Source organism: Vespula vulgaris, chromosome 10 (genome assembly GCF_905475345.1).
Source record: "Vespula vulgaris chromosome 10, iyVesVulg1.1, whole genome shotgun sequence".
NCBI lineage: Eukaryota > Metazoa > Arthropoda > Insecta > Hymenoptera > Vespidae > Vespula > Vespula vulgaris.
In genome coordinates, this window is record NC_066595.1 from 6,437,983 (window position 1) to 6,461,319 (window position 23,337).

At 33.2% G+C, this 23,337-nt stretch overlaps 1 protein-coding gene across 1 annotated transcript in view; it reads right to left on the reverse strand.

Moving 5' to 3' along the window:
- The window catches only part of LOC127066738 (protein TIS11-like), a 39,082-nt gene extending 31,236 nt beyond the window's left edge, over positions 1 to 7,846 (reverse strand). Inside the window, exon 1 of the mRNA XM_051000813.1 lies at positions 6,365 to 7,846. Within this exon, the coding sequence (XP_050856770.1) occupies positions 6,365 to 6,421 (57 nt within the window). The 5' untranslated portion in view covers positions 6,422 to 7,846. The remainder of the gene's footprint in view (positions 1 to 6,364) is intronic.
- Positions 7,847 to 23,337: the final 15,491 nt, after the last annotated feature.

Consider the following 23,337-nt stretch of genomic DNA (forward strand, 5'->3'; position numbering starts at 1 on the left):
GTAGATTAGAACAAAATTATTTGATAAAAAATTGAAAGATGGGAGGAAGAAAGGGAAAGAAAAAAGAGGAGAGAAGTAAGAGAAAAGGACAAAAGAAAGGAAAGAAAATTAAAGAAAAGAAAAAAAAAGAAAGGGAAAAAAAGGAAGAAGGAAAATAAAAAAAGGAGAGAAAACATTCTTGATGAATAAAAAAAAAAAGAAAAAAGAATTAATAAAAAAAAATGACGAATACTATGGGTTCTGTTTAAGGCTTGATACGGCCCTGTACGGGCGGTGTACAAGTCCAGAGAACTCTCTCGCACAAAGAGAGACGACGATCAGTCTTCTCTTTCTCTCTCTCTCCCACCCTTCTACTATATCTTTCGTTAGCTGTCTCTCTCTTTCGCTCGTAAACCTGAAGCAACAGGTTCCTTCCTATACGCCTCTCTTGCGGCTTGCGTTCACCGAGAGAGTCGCTTTTTGTTGTTGCTGCTGCTGCTGCTGCTGCTGCTGAACACGTTGCTCTCATTCGGGGCGAGGTTTCCGCTTTCAGAAAAATCCCGAGGACTTTGCTGATCTTATACGTACGAGTGAGACATATTACTCTTTTTTTCTTTCTTCTTTTTCCCAACTAAATTTAATTTTCTTCCCTTACTTCTTCAAAAATTCTTTGACGTTATGTATACAAGAAGATACAGAGAAAAAAATGGAAAGAAAAAGAGAGAGAGAGAGAGAGAGAGAGAAAGAGAGAGAGAGAGACGTTCAATGAAACTTCATTTACATATCTCTAATAAGAAATTATCGATAAATTTCTTTAACCGCAATCGTAAGAAGACACGTGAGGCTCCTAACGCCTTCTTCGTTGATATATTGTGAGGTAATTTATAGACTTTCGACAGACGAGTTTATTTTTAGCGAGAAGAAAGAAAGGAGGAAAAAAAGAAAGAGAAAGAAAGAGAAAGAGAGAGATGCGGTTTACCATATTCTTCGCGATATCGACACGAACCATCGACCTTTGCTTTTACAATGACGACGATGACGACGATAGTTTCTCATTACACAATTTCGTTTCTTTGTTTTTTATTTTTTTTTTTTTCCTTTATTAAACAGCACAAAATATTTGTATGATATATATATGTGTGTGTATATTATATATATATTATACAAATATATATGTATGACATATATATATGCGTGTGTGTATGTATATATGTAAGAGATAATGACGTCACTCGAATAGAAAATTTATGGAAAAATATTTATCATGCCTCGGCGCCAGATGAGAAAAATATACAAGATTTATTCTCCACTACTACTACACTACTACTACTACTACTACTACTATGCTTAGGAAAAAAGATCTTTTTCTTTTTATTTTATTTGTTCTTTTTCGCCTTACATATTCATGTACGAACGTATGTGTACGTGATGCACGATATATCTACGTATACATACAAGAACCACATACGCATACGTACGTATCCATCTAACTACGTGAGTTTTATACACAAACGAAGAGATCGTCGCACGAACAAGAGGAAATAAAACAGTCTAAAAGGAGGAAAAGAGTAAAGAAGTTAACGTAGAAAAAAGAGAAAGAGAGAGAGAGAGCAAAAGCAACGGCAGATATATTGCATTATTCATTGGTACATAGTTCGATTACAATTACAAATTACCTTAGCGATGTCACAACCAAGTCTCATTTACCATTCGAGCAAACAAATTAGTCAATGTACGAACGATAACATTACTTGTTGCCCTTTCATTCTTTCACGATTTCCTGTGAACCTTGTTCGATGATAACGATGATTTATTTTTATATACATATAATGATATGTAAGTGAATCAGTCTTTCAATAAATATATATGTCATACCTATGTCTACATACTTACGTCGTAAATATACATGTACGCATTTATATATATATATATATATATATATATATACCTAATCATTACCATTCCGATTTTATATCGAAATTAAAATCGAAAGGAGGCGGAAATGATCCAACAAAAAATATTATTCTTCGTCATGCGAAAATGTAAACTTGAAATTTTTCGTAGTTTCCAAAGTTGTGAGCGAGCCGAGTAGCAACCAATTAGGAACTTTCGAACGTCGGAGAAAATGGAACGAAGGAAAGTGAAGGTAACGTCATGTGTGTGTGTGTATATATATATATATATATATATATATATATATATGTACATATGTGTATGTACGTATGTATTTGTATATGTGCACGAAGCTGTCTCTATTCTCGGTATGTCACAATCGAAGCCTGAAAATCCGTATCATTGCGAGACGACGTTAGAAAGTTTTAGAATCGTTTCGTCGTGCTTCTTCTATATGAAAGGCATCCACGTTTTAATTGTGATTAGAAAAGTACGAACGATCAATTAAAACGTGACCGGAGAATTAAATTTTCGCTCGTCGAATATCACATACACACACGCGTATGTATGTATGTATGTATGTATGTATGTATGTATGTATGTATTTTTTTTTAAGAATATCTGATAAAGTTCGATTCTTTTAACATTTCTCTTACGACGTATATTACGACTTACGAATTTATTTATTTATTTAAGAATTTCAAATTTCGAACGATATTGGAAGCGATTGCTACAGACTCGAATTATAACTCTCTCTCTCTCTCTCTCTCTCTCTCTCTCTCTCTCTCTTGCTTTCTTTCGATACGAAACGCACGTCATCATCTTTTCCTTCTCACTACGAAAATATACCCGCGGGAAAATAATCTCGGTCGATTTACGTAAGAGCAAAGTACGTACTTACATAGGTTTTGGAATAACTCCTGAAAACGTTTTTTCGTCATTAACGACAACGCCGACGACGATGACGAGTACTGATTACAATAATATGATAATATTCTCATTTTCTAACAAAAAGAAAAAAAAAAAAGAAAAACTAGGAAAAATACATATGTATGTATCGTGAGTTTCCACCATCGTCCGCCATGTTGACTTGGTATATCACGTGACCATCGTAACTGCTAGCGCGCGAAAAAACAAAAAGTTTGTGTCTACGTATAGTACGTGATATGGACGAGTGCCTATTTACAGAGGATACATCTTTTTAAGAAAATTCATTTCGACGACGTAAAACTAGACTCAATATCTTTTAATACGAAAGTCGAAAAATATCACGAACGAACGAAGAAAGGAACGGACTAACGAACGAACGAACGAACGAGTTTCGAAATCGGTGAAATTGTCGATGGGAAAGTGTCTCGAAGTGCGTACATAACATTGGCTAGCATATACACGAAGAAGTTTCTTGGAATGGCCGCTATGTGGCGTGCGTTGTCAGAAAAGAAAAAGAAAAGACGATCGTGATAAAAGAAAGAACGAAAGAGAAAAAGAAAGAAAATAAATGTCGGATAAAATCGATTGATTTATCGTACGATTTTCGATTATATTTCTTTATATATATATATATATATCAAAAAAATAGATATATAGATATATAAAAGAAAAAGAAAAAGAACAAAAAAAAAATAATAATATAAGAAACATAATTTTTGTTTTCCCTTCTCTTTCATATTGACTTTACGAATGAGTTCGACGAGCGAATAATATAAGACGGGAAATGACAAGCATGTTCTCTTTCAAGGGAAGAGACTTAAACCGGAAGTCGTTCAAACTGTTTGGAATAAGAGAGAGAGAGAGAGAGAGAGAGAGAGAGAGAGAGAGAGAGAAAGGAAGAAAGAAAGACGTGTATATAATATAACGAGTTAGCGACTAACTACTCTCTAACAACGATAAATCTTAGAGAACGCAACCGATACGTCTTACTGATAGTACCATACTATCTAAGTCGAACTCGTTGTGAATAAGGGAATTGTTGTTGAACCAACGAGCTCGATCACGGTTCGCACTGTGTGTGCCAGTAACAGAGAACTTTCGTGCGTTACGCTGAATGAAAAAGAAACGAATAACAAGAGGAACAACTTCGCGAAAGGGAAAGCCGTCGTGTAAATTTCCTCGCCAACGCACACAAATAATATACACAAATATACAAGTACACGCACGCACGCACATACATACATACATACATACATACATATATACGTATGTACACACAAATGTTACGAGACGTTCACTCGATTTAAAATAATATATAGGCGTACTCGATAATTGGTTAAAGAGAAGAAAAAAGAGGGGAAGGAAAAAATGAAATAAGAAACAAGAAAAAGAGAACAAAGGAGAGAGAGAGAGAGAGAAGAAAGGGAAATAAATAAAAACTATACTAAGTAGATAACTTTCGTGCAAACGTTCTCATGTGGAAAAACGAACGTCCTCGATTTCCTGCGACCATGAAATTATGTCACGGAAATTTTGTTCTCTCTCGGAAAGCACGAACGAAAGAACGAACGAATTGGAATAGACGAACTAATAAACAATCGTATAGTACGTAACGACACAAAGAATATCCGGATAATTTGTGTTACCTATTACGATGCGATAACTACTTTGTTATTTCATTTCATTTCCTAGATATGTGCTTATAAAAATCGAAGAAAAATAAAAATTACAAAAAAAAAAAAAAAATGAAAAGATAAGAGACGTGAGCTTTATTCATTCGATTTTTTCTTCTTCTTTTAATTTTAATTTTTCTTGGCGATCTTTGGTAAAAGGAATAAAATAAAAATAAAAATAAAAAAGGGAGAAACATGTAAGACGAGAAAATGTACTATAATGAAACTTGTAAATAACGTTGGTATATATATATATATAACTTTTCTCTCTCTCTCTCTCTCTCCTTCTCTCATTCTCTCATTCTCTCACACCGATCGTCGATTTCTTCTTCTTCGAGCGTAGAGTCACGGTCCGCTGACTCTCGAGAAGTGCCAACAAAGTTTCTACCCCTCCTTAACAAGATACGTATCTTTCTTGGCCGTTCTATCCTTATGTGTGTACGTACGTGTATATTACATATACACATATACATATATGTGTGTGTGTATATATATATATTGTATGTGAGAAAAAATGTAAACATGTCGCGAACGCAAGAAAGGCAAAAACGATTCGATTCAAAAACATATATATATATATATATAGAATAGACAAAGTATCATCATTCGAGAATGATTTTCGATGATCAGAAAATAATGATAATTCTCGAAATAATTTCTTAACGATATAATATAACATTGAAAACCAAACTATAAATCGTTTCTAACCTAGTCTCGTTCGTAGTTCAACTAGAGGAATACAAAGAATACAAAGAAAAAAGAAAGAAAGAAAGAAAGAAAAAAAACAAAGAAATAAGACGAAGCGTCGGAGCGAGATATTTATGTGTACATCTCAACATAATAAATATATATATATATGCGTTACTTATGTATGTAAAAGGTCACGAAAAAATAAAAAATGTTAATGAGCACGGTCGTTAGAACAATTTTTCTTTTTTACTTTTTACGCCTTTCCGCTTCTTATTTATTTATTTATTTATTTATTTATTTATTTATTTATTTATTTATCCATCCATCCATCTACTTATCTACATTTTTCTATATTTCCTTTCTTTCCCTTTTGTCCGATTAGATTCATCTGACGCGCCATACGAAAACTCTCTAACAAACAAGATAAACGCGTAACTTTAGAAATTCGTACGTCGTATTTACGATTCCTAACCTAATATTAAATCGAGATATACAGATAGAGTACATAGATAAATCTACAGATAAGAACAGACAGATAGATAGATAGATAGATAGATAAAATAAATGGATATAGTATAAACAGATAAATACATAGAAGAATACGAAGAGAGAATATTTGTACAAAACAAAACAAAAAAAAAAGAAAAGAAAAGAAAAAGAAAAGGAAAGAAAAAAAGAAGAAAAAACGGAGGAAAAAAAGAAAATAAAAGAAAAATGGCGGGCCATCGAAATCTCATCGTAAAAACGGTACTTGACCGAGCCACGGAGAAACTCGAAGGAGAAACCAAAGAGAACGTTCAAGTTGTTCGTTAAGGTGAGAGTCGTTTCTCGTATACTTTTATTTACGTCGAGGAGAGTCTCAACGACGCTCTTTTTTCTTTCTTTCTTTCTTTCTTTCTCTCTATCTCTATCTCTCTCTCTCTTTCTTTCTAACCTTACTACTATACAACTATCTATCTATCCATCCATCCCATCCATCCATCTATCCATCTATCCATCTTTCTCTCTTTTTCTTTTCTCATCCTTTCCGGTTATCCACGAGTCTCACTCACTCACTCTTATACACATACACACATATACTCTCTCTCTCTCTTTCTCTTTCTCTCTTCGAGGAGGCGACTGGTCTATTCGAAGGACACGAATTCTTTCGAAGTAACGTGATCGTAAAGCTACAGAGAAGAAGAGGTAGGTGTTCTTACCTTAAAGAGAGCCTCGTTGCACTCGAACATGGGCGTACTCATGACGGCGGTCGACATGTTCCTTCAGTTTCTTCACTCCTCTTTCTTCTTTCTTCTTCTTTCCTCTTCTTCTTCTTCTTCTTCTTCTTTCTCTCTTTCTTTCCCTTTTCTTTTTTTTTGCACAAAAACACTACGTATCCGTCAGTCTCTTTCCCTTTCTATCTTCTTCCTTTCTTCGACTTCAACACTTTTTTTTTAATTCTTTTTCTCGTCGTCGTCGTCGTCGTCGTTGTTATTATTGTTATTGTTATTATTATTATTTTTTTTTGTGAGAAAGAATATTCCCTTCTTCTTCTTCTTCTTCTTCGTTTTCTACGATTCGAAAACAAAGACCGAAGCGTAATCTCGTTCTCGGAACGAAAAACTTCAAAGGACACAAGAGAAACGAAGAAAAGGGAAAAAAATTATATATATGTCCTGTATATATATATATATATAAATATATATATATATGTATATATATAAAAACTGCCACACTCTCCGACGTTAGGCCTCGTCGAGCGTTTACATCGAAAACACTACACGTCAAGTACGCGGAAAGTTTTGCGCGGCGTCGTCGCGACGTGTATATTAAAAATAAGTAATTAATTAATTAAAGTAAGCAAGAAAGAAAGAAAGAATCGAGGGGAAAACAAAATGGGGGAAAAAGCGAGAAAAAGAAAGAAAAAAAAAAAAGAAAGAAAAATGTAATCGATGATGAGAAACTTTTCGTCGACGATGATATATATCGACGATGAAAAATTGTCACGATGAGAGTTTCTTCTTATCGGTTTCAGTCCTTTAGCAAATCTGATCGAAATGCTACCTTCTCCGAGAATCGTCCTTCGATCGATATACGTTAAATTCGAGGTTAAACTATTACTACTTCTACTTCTTCAATTTCTTCTTTTACTTCTTCTTCCTTTTCTTTTTCTTCTTCGTGATCACCGTTGCTGGCGGGAGGATGTGCGATCGGGCGGGCAGCGGGGGTGGTTGGAAGGCACGTATGCAACAACACTTTTCTTTCTTCGTTACTACTCTTCCTCTTTATCTAAGACCCCGATTGGCGGTAACGGGGGGGGAAGTATGTAGATACGTGTGTGTGTATATATATATATGTATATATATATATATATGATAATTAACTTGGCAAAACAAAAAAAAACAAAAAAGAACGAGCCGAGGAAAAAGTCTTTTGCTCGATTGCGTCGTTGGTTGGTTAGCTCGGTAAAAATGTGTGTGATAGTTATTTAAAAAAAAAAAGACGCAACGAGCCGGTCCGGCTTTTGGCTCGTTCTATCTCTCTCTTTCTTTCTCTCTCTCTCTCTCTCTCTTTCTCTTTTTCTGTTTCTTTCTGTTTCTTTCTTTCTCTCTCTCTCTCTCTCTCTCTCTCCCTCTTTCTCTTTTTCCTTCCGCCGAGGATATGTAGCTCGTTAGGCGCCCGAATGCTAACTGCCGAGGAGCACGCCCGCTGCTCGTTGCGCCGCGCAACGTCGTGTCGTTCGAGGCAAGGAGTGGGGGAAACTCCGAGGGACCGATTGGTGGGGGTTACCGAGACATTGCGTTCTCGAAAGGCGGCACAGCCGATATCGGCCAATCGTGAGGCGTGTCGCTACCGCTCATTTTACCGTCCCCCGCTTATCCTACGGATTACGAAGCATCGAGTAAAACTGGCAACGCAGCATCCTCTCGAACGACCAATCGGAAAAGCTTCCCCCTTTCGGACGAACTTACCGAGCCGGGCCGTAACCGGCGGCGCCCGGAGGACCCCGCGATTTTCGAATTGTATTCTTCTATATATATATATATGTATGTATGTATGCGTGAATATATATACATATATATATATATATATATGTGTATATGGAAGAACTATTGTAAATGCGTGAAGCACCTCTCCCCATTTCTTTCAAGTTTCGGATACCAAACACTCATTCATTAATTGCTTTTCTTTCTTCTTATCGTTATCATATCTCTTACATAGTCCCTTCGTATCATATCTCTTCCAAATCGGAATGAAAAAAATGAACACGATTAAAAGGATTAATTTGAAAATTCGTCGAGCTCGTCGATCGAACTTATTAATAAAGTCACTCTTTCTATCGTATCACTTTGTCGTGTCTTTTCTTGGACGAATAGAAAAAACAAAGGAGTGTATATATATATAAAAAAAAAAAAAAATCGAAAGAAAGAAAGAAAAAATAAAAGTATTGCATAGAAATGTCAATGGTGCATCGTTCTCAGGCACGGCAGAGCACGACCGACCCGCTCGAATGAAAAGAGCCAAGCGTGAATGAAGTCCAGCCTTTGCCCTCATCTCTCCTCCCTTTCCGACCCTTCTCTTTCTCTATCACTCTTCTCTCTCTCTCTCTCTCTCTCTCTCTCTCTCTTTCTATCTCTATCTTTTTTTCTCCTGCTGGTCCTAAGCGGTAATTGCTGGACATTATTATGATCATTGTGCCTCTACACATCGGTATATCGCGTACAACCATCGTACTCGTTTGAATCGGACGATTCGTAACAATACGACGACCTCTTCTTTTCTAGCCGTCGACCCCGACGCCTCACCGATCCCTTCTAATTCCTTTCTATCGAGGCTGTTGCGTCGCCCAGAACGAACCACACACGAACCGTCCATGTTGTTGTTGAACTTTTCAAATCGTACGATCGATAATTTGCTAGACGATCAATGAATCGATAATAATAATAATTATTATTGTTGTTGTTGTTGTTGTTGTTGTTGTTGTTGTTTTTGATGTTATTTTGATATAATAATAATTGTACGTAAGAATTTTTGAGTCGTGAAAAGTATTGTATCTTGTTTCATTTATTATTTATTTATATAACTTGTTTTTAAGCGTATGGCAAAAGAAAGCAATTTTTCAAACAAAAAGTTGAAAGAAGTTGATTTGTGTTTCCAATCTTGATCGACATTTTTACATCGTTCGATATAATATATATATATATGTATATGTATATTTTATTTATATTCATAATTCCAAAGGTTATAGGTAGGTGTATCGCGAAAAGTTGTATAAAACGATTAATTTAATTAAAATTTAAAAAGTTGAAAAACAACCAACGAGGCTGACTAACGATCGAAATTTTTTAATTTAATACAAAAACACAATTCGATATATATATATATATATATACATATATACACACATACACATATAATTTATATAATTCATTTAGGTAAACGTTCGTCATTTACAAGATTACAAATATCAGTTGAAAAGGTCGTATAAAGCGATCAATTAATTAACACCGAGTCAATTTCAGCTATCGAAAATTATTTGTGATTCGTTTATGACTCGTCGGCGGATTTCCCACAAAGAAAGAACCCGCATGGGTCAAGCTGATAGTATCCAGACTATAAGCGTAACACGGCCACCATGAAAGCGAACTGATTCCCTTATTTGTCGTTATATTTAGCGGCATGAGAATCTTTTCGGGGGTTGAAAACACCCCCATTTGGTTCGCGTTAAAAAGAATAACCCTCATCTACCCGTATGTTATAAGAAATTACACAAATTCTCCCATTCTAATCTCGAAAAGATAATCTCGAAAAAGAGACTTCAATCATTTATTACGATTATTACTAATAAATAATCAATAAATAATATATATTATTATATCGTTAGCATATACCGTCACGTTATATTATACACGCACACATAGACACACACACACATATATATATACGTATATATTATTTCATGTGCCATAACATTGATATAACGAATATGATAAATTATTCAACAATTTATTTCCGTCTCAATTTGTCCGTATAAAAAATTTCAAAAATATGCATTTCTTAATCCTTATCGAAACAAAATAGAATTGTAATTTTTCGAGAATCCTCTTGCAGATAATAGGATAATAAAATTATACGATCGATTTATACTGCTTACAACATGTGTTAAACACTTGGAACGCTTTTCTTCATTCCTTTCGTCGATTCTTTTTCCGGATTAAGTCGAAATATCTTTTCCAAATAATTGTTTCCTCGTTAAATTAACATCTTATTAGAAAGAAAATCCCCTATGAAGTTTTCAACAGATCTTATCGATTTCTCTTTTATGACAATAATGCTTTTCTTTTTCTTTCTTTCTTTCTTTTTGTATTTACTTCTTGGAATGCCTCTTAGCAAAAGAATTAAACTCGAAAGTATCTCGATACAAATCTATCTTTTATGTTTTGTAAATACTTGAATATATAAGATACAATAAGACGGCCGATACGTAATTAGTACTATCCATTAACGATAAGCTATCTTGTCTACGTTCGTAACTACCCTTCGGATAGAATCTATCGGATCGTGCGAATCGCCGATCGATAGATCGAAACTAAGATCCTTCCAAGAATCGTAAAGGCCAAGGCAAAGACACGTAGCCGTAAAGAGTATATAACGATACGGGTAAATGCACGCAGGTAAACCGGATGAGACTGATCAGAAGAGATGCGAATGAATCGTTTAAATGCATCTTCGAAAAAATTTTCGTTCTTCGTGCATTTCTAATATATAATGTGTGAAAAATGCAAATTTTAAAAAGAAAATAAATTACTTTTCATACAACATTGTATGGAATAAAATTCGAACAGCAGCTAATTATGTCTGATAAGATAATTACAATATTTATGAACTTGATAGTAACTTTCGCAAATAGATTGTGAGATAGTATAACATAAACAACGTTGTTCAAATAACAATTTAATTATTTTCAAATCGAACGACTTCTTTTTTCTTTTTTTTAACGACAAACGAAAAAATGTTACATTTCGTTTGTAAATTACGCATTTTTAATTGTGAACCTGCCAAAGATGAGGATAAAAAATTAATGAATTTATTTTAGTTACGTTGCAAATTCAACAGATTAAATTCGAATAACAGCTGATTATGACTGATAAGATAATTAAAGTTTTATTAACTCGGTATAGGTATAGTAACTTTGTAAATAAATTGTCAGATAATATGACATAAACAACGTTACAAGAGTTCAAATAAAAATGAAGTTATTTTTAGTTACGATAACCTACTATTTTTTGTCTTTTTTATTCTTTTTATTTTTCTTTCTTTTTTATTTATTTTTTTATTATTTTATTTCTTTTTTCAAAGAAACGGATAACCCAGTAGATTATAGGCAAACGAGTAAATTCATCGTTAAATAAACGTTTGTTCTTCGAGAAATTATTACTTGCTAAATTAACATGTATGATATTAACACGTATAAAATGGATTGTAATATGTCGATGATAAAAAATAAATATAAATTTATTTATAAATCTATCTAGAAAAATAAATATAAACTTATCTAGTTCAAAATCGTTTAAATCGAATTTAAATATGAAATTTATAGATACATAATCCAAGTATTTACCAACTTGATATAGTAATTTGGTAAACGGATTGTCGGCCATAAGCTGTTCATAAATTATAATAGTTCAAATAAAAATGAATTCTTTTTTTATTAATCGCAATAAAGAACAATGGTTCTTTTTTTTTTTTTTACGAAACGTATGATTCAGCAGAATAAATGCAAACGAGTCATTTAAATTCACCCTTGAAAAAGTTCTCATTTTTTCGTGAGTTGCCAGCATACACATACATATATATTCATATGAAAGAGATGCTGATGTTGAAAAATTATTTCTTTCTTTCGCCTTTTCTTTTTTTCTTCTTTTCTTTTACTTAGTGACACTCAAGATTGTATAGATCAAATTCGAGCAACAGCTCTGTCTGTGTGTGCGTATGTAATAAAAATATTTACCAACTTGATAATAATTTCGTACGAACAGATTGCTAAAGAGTATTACACAAGCAACTGTATAATAATTCAAATAAAATTCAAATAAAAATGAATTACATTTAACTGCGAGATAACTGGCAAATATTTCAATAAGAACAAAACAAGAAAAACGAAGAAACGAAAGAAAAAAAAAAAAAGAAAGAAAGAAAGAAAGAAAGGAACCGACATGAGCGATATTTAATAATACAATATATCAAATTAATTCGTATGAAAAAAATGTCTATGTTACGTCGTATCGAATAAATTGAACGTTACTAAATGCAACTTCGTCGTTCGAACTTAAGTAACTACAGAGACTTTTCCACTTTATTATTTCCTCCAGTTTCACCAGGAGGTTCTAAGATCACATTCGTTCCACCCACGAGACCAACTAACGACGCATATAAAGTCGCACTTCATAAATGTACGCGTCCATTATGGCTCTCACTTCCTTACAAATTTTCATCGTGAAACTTTCACATTTCCTATTGATCTCGAATTAAGAAAGATCGGAATCGTGCGCGCGTTTTAATTTAAACGTTACTACGTTGTCGTTTCCTCGTAATCCACATATACATACATAAACACACATATACACATAAAACATATACGCGTGCATACAACGTCATTATCGTACTCTTTCGTTCTATCTATCTATCTATTCATCTCTCTCTTTCTCTCTCTTCCTATATACATACATATATATATGTATATATCTTATTTCCTCGAAAGAACTGTTCTCTAACATTAGTTCGATCTAACGTCGCTCGTTATAATCGAAACAAGCGCTTAATTTACCGTCTCATTGTGTCGACGTTTTTGTTCGTGTCTTTTACTTACATACCACGTGATTTATATTCTCATTTTTATCGTTCGCGTAAAAGGCGATCGATAAATGTTACGTGTAAGTAGAGTCGGTTGACGTATTGTGATTCGTTTCTTTCTTACTTTCTTTCTTTCTTTCTTTCTTTCTTTCTTTTTTTTTAGATCTTTTATTTAACATTTATTTCTCTGGAAGCTGACATTTTTTTGGACCATCAGAACGGACTAAGTTCACCACGCCTTCGCTAAGTTTCATCCAAACACCATGTTACCGACTCCATCTTGTTTCGACTTCCCCCTTTTCGAATCACCGACGATGATGAGGGGTGTGACTTCCGATGAAATTCTAGACCTATCGTGTTATACCCTTAAAAAGGGTCTCACGGTATTTATAACTCTATTGTTCTCGTACGTTCATATTTTTCGATGACTATATAACGTGATGATACTTATTATGATTTTCTTTGTTTTTCATTCTTTCTTTTCTTCTCCTTTCTGTTTTTTTTTTTTTAATTACTTTTTCTTCATTTTCCTTTACCTTCAATTTTCGAGATGGGTAACATTTTTGAACGTTTCCTTTCCTTTCTTTCTTTCTTCTTCTTCTTCTTCTTCTTCCTCTTCTTCTTCTTCTTTTCCTTCTTCTTTTTTCACACAGAATCGTAATGATAATCGTCGCTTTCTTCGATACTAATTAAATCTCTTTTACGGTAAATTATAATAATATAAAAGAAAAAAACTGATGTTTTATTTATCCTCTTTTATTTTCGCGATGCAAAATTTGTTTCAACATTTTGTCCACAGAGATGCCCTTGTATAAACGGAGACTTGTGATTTCAAATGATAATAATATGATACTCGAATACGAAGATTAAAGGTCGTTTATTTAAAATTATAAGAAATTTTTTAAGAAAATTGATAAATGGAATCGTCGAAGATATGAGATTGAGAGTGAGAGGGTGGGATAGGGGGAGAGAGAGAGAGAGAGAGAGAGAGAGAGAAAGAGAGACCGGAAACGATGACTCTGAAAAGAAATCGAAGGTCGCCACTGTATACGGGTTTAAGGTCGTACATACTCTCTCGACCACATAAGAGAGGTGTTTACGAGATAAAGAAAGACAAAACTATGGAGGTGAGCGACTCTCTCTTTCTCTCTCTTTCACCCGATTAACTTTCCCTTTCTCTCTACGTATATCGATTCAAAAGCTAATTCTTACAGCAATTTTTATGGATCGCGATAATTTTTTTCTCTCCCTTAATTTTTCCATAAAAAACGATATACAATAAGAGTCATATAGAAATATTAGAATCTCTGTTTTTATAAATTAGGCAAAATAAGAAATTAGTACATAGAAATTAGTACATTTATATCTTGTATAAATTATATATAATCATATGTTTTATATATATATATACAAACACGTATATATTTTATTAATCCGTTTAGATAATTATAATAACATTATAATTAGAAATATTATCATAGTCTTGTACAAATAACATATAAATTATCGTTAATGAACGAAACATCATAAAATATCATGTCTTCTAAATTCTAAAAAAACAATAGAATATGTTATCGTTTAAAAATGTATAAAATAATTGATATATAGGACGTGTTTAAAAAAAAAATTTAATTTATGAAACCCTTGTATTCACTATTTAATAGAAAAAAAAAAACTAGTTTCCTTTTTTCTATTTCTTCTTTGTTTCCAATCTAGAAAAATGTATTCTATTATTGCATTCGCGTTAAAATATTATATTTCAATAGAATGATTGTACCCTGTGATATAAAATATTAATTTTATGTAACTATAAAATATAACAAATAATAACGTATAATTCTCTTCTAAATCGATCTTTCTCTTTCACTCTTGCCATAACTCAAAGGCCTTTATATGCTCTATCCATACAAGAGATAACCTCTACAGCGACCTGACTTCTGTAAACGATAAAAGAGACGTGAGAGGATGTTGCTCGACAAGGCAGGACGTTTTTGTTATCGATGCTTGTTAAAAAAGAAAAAAAAAGAAAAGAAAAAAAGAAAAAGAAGAAAGAGAAGAAAAAAGAACGAAAGAAAAGAAAAAGCAAAGAATAGAAAAAAAGAGAAAAAAAATATATATATATATATATATATATATATATATATATTCGACGTTCCGTTGATAAAACAAGAAGTAACGAAAATAAAAGCGTTACGTTCGACATAGATAACAACGAAATTTCTATTTATAATTACGATTGGGATTGAAATTCGATAAGAGTTGGTACCGTTCGAAATTGGTGTTGTTTCAGAAATTGAGTATGCATTTTCAAATAAGAAAAAGGAAAGAAAGAAAAGATAAAAAAAAAAAATCTAAATTCAAATTGGAATAGGACGACCATATAGGGTCAATGGTGTTCCTTTCTATCTCATTAGAAATGATAAAAAAGAAAAAAACGTCTAGTTCGTTTTTTTTTTATCGCATTATTGATTATGGTAGTAAAATATCGTTTCGATTTTCTTTTTCTTTCTTTCTTTTTTTTTTCCTCATTATTTTAATGTAACGTATGTCGAACATCTGTCGGTTAGAACGATTAATTCTATTAATGTCACTTTTAACCATTTTACGAAGCGTAGATTATCGTATGCCAAATTTAAAAGAAGAAAAGGGAGGAGAAAAGAAAAGAAAAGAAAAGAAAAGAAAAAGAAAAAGAAAAGGAAAGAAAAGATAAACGTTTGAATCGGCAAACTTTAAAGAGAATGAAATATAATTTGGAAATGAATTTCTCCTTTGAGTATATAAATTTATAAAATTAAATGGAAGCGAAAAAAATTCGTACAATCGATAAATTTTCGTTCGCCAGAAGGTGTTAATTATTATTATTAATAGAGAGGATCTCGCCACGTGACCGCATACGACTCTTTACACAGAGCTAACTATTTTAATCTCGAAGGTCTGTTTTCGCGAGTGCCCTTCGGCCACTTCCGTTGCCAAATTAGAAACGCCAATAAACGTTCTCTCTACATAGCTTCACAAAGAACACGTTGTTTGACCAACTGCGAGAACTCTATTCCTTCCTTTTCTTCTAATTCGATCTCATTCGATTATAAACATATCAAAATTTGATACACCAATATACAAAATTGTTATTAAGCCGGTATAGATCCGAATATTAAAAATTTGCTTGAAAATTTTCTGTGTTGCTTTTTACTTTTCGAATAAATATAAAATTAAAACTAAATATTTTGTACGTCTTATATATTTGTCTAAGTATTTTTATTAATTCATGACAAGTATTTTGTAAAATAAATGTTCAGAATATTTTGATCAATTTATACAATAATAAGATATCAATACGTAATACAAGGCGATCGGTATAAATAATTAAGAGTCTGAGTTTATAAAAATTATACTGATCGTCTATTTAAAATACTGACAGTATTTGTATATTAATTCGTGTAATAATGACAGCTTATGTTTTGTTACAAACACTAATCGTTTATTTAAAATGCCGATTAAAAATGTTGAAAAGTACTGACTATAATATAAATAGTAACATATAAAAACAATGCTCATTCTTCTCGTATCGTTCAATCTATTCAATCGAGCACAAACATAGAAATTTAAAATATAATAAACATATAACATCGTAATAAAATAGTCAAATAATAACAGTGCTTTATTATATATTATTTTCCAAACGATTTGAAGAATAGATCGTTTTTATTACGAGAGAAAAAAAAAGAGAAATTAAATTATTAAATAAAATTGAATATGTAATTAAATTTAAAAAAAAGAAAAACATCGACTTTGCATTCGCAACGTAAATCTAAAAAACGCATAAAAAAAACCAGATCTAAATTTGCATTGCAATCTAAATCTAATAAAACATACGAGAGAGTTTCAATATTTTACAGTTTCTCTATTCGAAGATAAAGGGATAAGGGATAAAAAATATTAAAACGATGTTTAACCCTTCGTCGCATAGTTAATTTCATTTGATCTCTATTGGTCTCTTGTTTGCGTGAAATGTTAAGGGGGTTGAGAGAATCGAGGGACTTTCGCCTCTTAAAAAGTCAAATACGATTCGAATACGTCGAGTCGCGCCGACGAATTCGAAGTGGAAAGAACAATTTCGCGAGTTTATACAAAGCTATGCGCAAAGGAATATGGGTTAAACGTTTTCTTACATATGTATGACGGAATACGGAATAAATTTTGACACGTTAGTCGATCGGGAGCGAGTATCGATACTTATCGAACGACGATCGAACGGTGAAAATTTTCTTTTCGAAAGAGGAAAAAAGAAAAAAAGAAAAGGGACGAAAGGAAAAGAAAAGAAAAGAGAGAGAGAGAGAGAGAGAGAGAGAGAGAGAGAGAGAGAGAGAGAAGGAAAGAATAAAAAGAAAAGAAATGAAATAGATAAATATAATTTATTTTCACAAATATTTTGTCCCAATACGAAAAAGAAAAAGGAAGTAGAAAAAGTTAAGATAACGATATACATATATGTATTGTATAAATATACATATATAGATAGTTAAAAAAAAATACAGATAAAAGTATGTAAATATAGATTTACGTATATATAAAGGGGGGGAGCGAGAGAGAGAGAGAGAGAGAGAGAGAGGGGGAAATAGAGAGAAAGATAGAGAAAGATATATAGAGAGAGAGAGATAGAGAGAGAGAGAGAGAGAGAGAGAGAGAGAGAGAGAGAAAGAGAAAAGATCGATGATCCACACTTGGAAACGTTGCGTCGATCGTTTGAATCGTCAAGATTTCCGCGTGATGGTGTAGATCGAAGGACATGAAAAACGTAAGTTAAAACTGCTCGTTAGGAAATTGCAGGAAATCTCACGGATAATTAATACTCATTGCTGTTAAATTATCCGTTATATAAGACCCGATGCGAGAGTTACGACTTGTCTTTATCGATTCACTTCGGTGCTCGTCATCCTTCGACCATTTTTCAATCTTTTTTGCCATATTTGCTCATCACGTTTTCTACGATACCTTACCTAAGACTAATAAAATTATTTAATAGATTCTACGAGCGATTGTCGACGTGAAACGAACGTTTCACGTCTTTGGTTATTAATTTATCGATTGGATTGGTTCACACACGCATGGGAAAGTGATTTCACAACTAGTTGATGTTTGTTTTTATAGAAAAAAAAAAAGAAATAAAGAGAGAGAGAAAGAGAGGAGATACACTCGGTTAATTTTATTTGGTTCATTCGGTACGATAATCACGTGTACGAATTCATCGAAAAAAGGGTTGGAAAGTATCGAAGAAAAATATTGAAATAAAAGAACGACAGAAAGAAGGACAGAGAGAAATAGAGAGCACGAAACATCGTGGCTAATCGTAGTAAAGAAAATTTCATCGCAAAACGCCCATAAGTCAGGGAGGCGTGCTTCGAGGGAAGACCTCGAAATCTGTAACGGCTCGTTCTACGGCATCTTTCTCTTTTCTTCTTCTTCTTTTTTTTCTTTCTTTTTTTACAGGAGCCACATGTGAAAAGAGGGCTCTATACACCCCCGTCCTAGACGTTGCAGGTCCTATAACGGTCGTTCGGGGTACGTTGCGGTCGTGGGAAAGAAGGTCGTGCCTATGGCCGACGTTTCGAAACGACTCGATCGTAGAAAGTGAACCAACCCTCTTACAAAATTCGTTTTTCGGGGATGAGGGTGGCCTATGGTAGGATTTGGTAGCTCTGGGGGATTTCGCTGGAGAGGGGAGTGTTTCAAAGAAGTGAGGATTCATTTTCGCAACTCTCGAATTCGACGAGATCGCTTTTTCCTTTTTTTTCTGCTTCCTTTTTTTCGTTCTTATTTAAAGATTAAGTTTCGACATGATTTCGTTCCAAGAATATCGAATAAGATCGGTCAATAATTTCACAACCGACGAGGCCTATATTCCTAGGACTTTTGAAATCGTCTCTATTATACAAAGGCGTAGAGAACGGTCTCGAATGAAATATCGAAATACGAAAAGAAAATCTAAACGTCGATAGAAAGTTTCAATCATTTTTAAGTCGGCAAAAGAATGATTTATGGATTGAGAAAATTAATGTATCGTATGAACGATTTATTCTCGGGAGTATCAATGAATTAGTGTGTGATGATCGAAGCGTAAGAATCCTTTAACGAATCCTTTAAATTTCGAAATCTCATTGTATCGTTAGAATTTCTCTTTGATTAGATTGGATAGATAATTAGGCAATTACTCAGGAAATTTTCAAAACGATCTATTTAATCGGTTATTTTTTTGAAAAAGAAAAAAAAAAGAAAACACGACAAAGAAATAGAAAATGAAGAAAAAGGAGAAACAATAAAGTTACAGGAAGATCATTCGACGTCCCAGGAACCGCAAGTTCCGGTGTAAGTCTTTGAAATTTCTACGAATTCTCGTAAAACATGGCAAAAGACTGCATGAGTGCGTGAGTGCGTTAATGCGTGCATATCCGACTACGCAGAAGCTGCGAGAGCTTAAAATAAAGCTCGGATACGCAGGGGAACGTAGAAACATGGCGTTGAGCTTAATAAGACGCGCACAATGCGCGACCTCGAATCTCTAAAGACCCACTACTCTGTATAAATGTATATGTATATGTATATGTATGTGTTAGTGTAAATTTTAATTAAAAAAAAATAAGTAATCAATTTAATTTCTTTTTATCAATTAATTATTTGTCGGAGTTAAGAACGAGACCTTACGAAGTAATTATAGAACACGATTAGAATAATTGCATCGACAATTAATTAAATGTCAAAATTATTTCATCGGGTACATGTATTCGTTGAGAGATTAAATGTTTGCTTTAATATTTTTACTCGAAAATATCCCAAGCATTTTGGATATTTAGGATTCAATTAATTTGCTTTTTTTTTTCTTTTTTCTTTCTTCTCTTCTCTTCCTTTTTCTTTTTTTTTTTTTTTTTTTTTTTTTTAATCGATTGAATAATTTTTTACTGATTACAGCAGAAAATTGTTTGACGAGAAATTGAGAATAGAACGAGTAGAATAGTTTTTTCAAAAATTAATTAAACTTTAACATCGTTCGTGTGTTCGTTAAAGAGACGAAAAAGTTTCGTTTTAATACTCTCGAAATATTGAAAAGGTTTTCAATGTGAAAAATAATATGAAAATCTTTGCATGTTCGATTAAACTATCCTTTTCTTTTTTGTTCAAATGAAATCAAATGAAAACAAAATTAAATTCACAATTTAAGTTGCGAAATTCGCGAAGTTCGAGAAAATCGAACGAACGTAAATTAAAATCTAAATGGATTACTCAGAGAAGTATCATTTTCGGCGCCATTGGTGTAACATGACGAACGTTTTATAGGCGGCAGCACCTGCGGCCTTCATCCCTAGACCTGTATACTCGTATATAAGAGAGTAGACAGGGGTTGGTTGCTCGAAAACGAAATAAAAAAAGAAAACGAAAAAAGAAGAAAATAATGAAGAGAGAAAGAGAAAGAGAGAGAGAGAGAGAGAGAGAGAGGGAGGGAGAGAAAGAGGCAAGAAGAAAAAGAAGATGAAAAAAAAAAAATAAAAAAGTGTTCTAAGACGGGGAAAAACGATGCCGATAAGTTAGAGAAGAAATAAAAGGAAAAAGAAGGAAGAACTTTCGAACGTAAGAAGAGACACATGTGTTTGGTAGCTCTCTCTCTTTCTCTCTCTCTCTCTGTCTTTTCGTGTTGGTCGGACCCCTTAAAAAGGATACGAAGGTTCTTGTAAGAAGAAGAAGAGAAAGAAGAAGAAGAAGAAGATGATGATGAGGAAGAAGAAGAAGAAGAAAAGAAGGAACCCTTAAGTCCCATTTCATCGTATCTCTCTCTCTCTCTCTCTCTCTCTACTTCTCCTCTTCTCCCACATACACGCACAAATACTAACATATTAGTATATGTCACGTTTTCCTTTCCATTTGAAATCGTTCTTTTTTTCTTTTTTTTTTCTCTCTCTTTCTCTTTTTATAAGACACCTGTGTGCACGAGACTGTAAGCTTGGAACCCCTATAAAGGATATTTATTTATCCCTGTCGTAGAATCGACGTTGCTTAGAACCTGCATTCTAAAATATACACCTATACCAAAAACCCCTCCCTTTTAAAAACCCCCTATGGTAGACGATAGTTGTCGTAGGAAAATAGTACAGAGGAGAATGAAAAGGAAAGAAAATAAGGAAGGTGAATTCGACATGGGACGATCAAAAACCTTTTGGGCAACCTGTAGAAACGGTGTGCAGTGCGTGTGCACCTACCAAGACCTTTGACCTTATTCCGCGCTCCCTTTTGCCCTTCCTTCCCTATATCGCTCCCTTCATTTTTCGAAGGATCCTATTCCCTCTTTCTCTCTCTTTCTCTCTCTCTTTCTATGTTTTTCTTTTTTTTTTTTTTTCTTTTAAAGGTTTTCTCGAGAGAGAGAGAGAGAGAGAGAGAGAGAGAGAGAGAGAGAGAGAGAGAGAGAGATTTATAAGAGCTCTATAACTCTGTTTGTCGGAGAAAAAGTTTCCATGTGGAGGAGACCTTTAAATGACACTTGTTGCCACTTGTTAGAACAGAAACGAACATCTTGATACTAGTAGTAGATAATTTTTTTTTTCTTTTTTCGAATGACCTTGCGTCGATACAAGGTGAAACGCGTATCTACGTATAATGTGTTTACTAATGTATCACTTCGAAATTATGCATCCGACGAAAATTTCTATGTAATATTCATCTGAATTCGGCTCTCCTACGGAATAATTTCTTTTTTATCTTTTCTTCTTTTTTTATTCTTTTATCACAGAATACATCGACGATGCATCGACGTTATGCGATAGTAAAGGAAAGTGAAAGGTTAACTATTATCTATTTGAAAAAGGAAAGAAACCGTCACGAAAGAAATTTGATATTAAAAAGATTACGATAGGAGGTAAAGAAAGTTTTTCGAATTAATTTTTTGTTTAAAATATTATACTTCCATACGATTCGATACCGTATTTTAAACAATACGGTTATTCCTATCGATTTGAAAACCAATCGGTTAATCGATTTTGCAAAATCTTTCTTACGTTTCGTGCGTGAATGAAATTAAATAAATAGAAGAAAGAAAAAATATATATATATATCGCTTAAAAATAACAACATTTCAGATATGAAATATTATATTTGACGCTGCGTCGACTACGGTATATGAATAAAAAAAAAAAAAAGAAAAAAATAGATAAAGATAGAGAGAAAGAGAGTGAGAGAGAGAGAAAGAGAGAGAGAGAGAGAAAACAAAAAGAGAAAAAAAAAGAAAGAACTCTTTCGCAGAATCCATCGCTATGAAGTTACGTAAAATAAAAGAAAGTGTAAATGGTAAATTGAAAATAAACATAGATGCATCAAGAGGAGAATTCTCTGGGAAAGTGAGAGGGAAACCTCTCATTAAACCGATACATAGATTCTTGGGAAAGGAGAAGGAGTAAATGATCCGTCTTCATTCACAGGAGAATCTCGTTTCTTCTCGATGATGACTCCGAGAATCGACTCTAAGCTACGCTTATCAATCGGTTTCTCTCTATCTCTCTCTCTCTCTCTCTCTCTCTCTCTCTCTCTCTCTCTCTCTCTCTCTCTCTCTCTCTCTCTCTCTCTTGAGTACATACAAATATGAACGTAAATATGTACGTAAGTATATATATATATATATATATATATATATATATATATACGTATGTATGTGTATGTGTCGCGCGTTTATAAGATAAAAAGAAAAAAAAATGAAAAAAAAAAAGAGAGAAAGAAAGAGATAAAGATACAAAAGAGAGAAAGAGAGAGAGAAAGAAAGACAAAGAGAGGGGGACAAAGAGAGATAAACAAAGAGAGAGAAGGAGAGATAGTATTGCATGGGATAAGATAAAAAGAAAGAAAAAGGAAAGTTCGCTGATAAGACCGGCCGAGAACGAGTCTCGTATTTGATTAGAAGTCGACATGAATTAACGAAGCGATCGTTTGATGATGAAGAGAAAGACAATCGTATTTCTCGCGGTTATATTCCGCAAAAAAAAAAAAAAATCTCCGGTCGTTAATGTAAATATTTGGTAGCAGTCGTGTTTTCCTCTGGTATTCGAAAGTGCACCCACGCTTATCTCTCCTATCTACGATTAGTCAGTAATTTTTTTCTTTTTTTTTTCTTTTTCTATTGTTACAAGTCCTTCTCTTTCTCTATCTCTCTTTCTCTGACTCATTAACTTCCTTTTGTCTTCTTCAAATTGATTATTTGCATTTCTCGATGACTTTTCATTTCTTTTTTTATTTTCTTTTTTTTTTTCTTTTTCTTTTCTTTTCTTTTCTTTCTTCATTTTGTTTTTTTTTTTCGTTTTCAGATTGA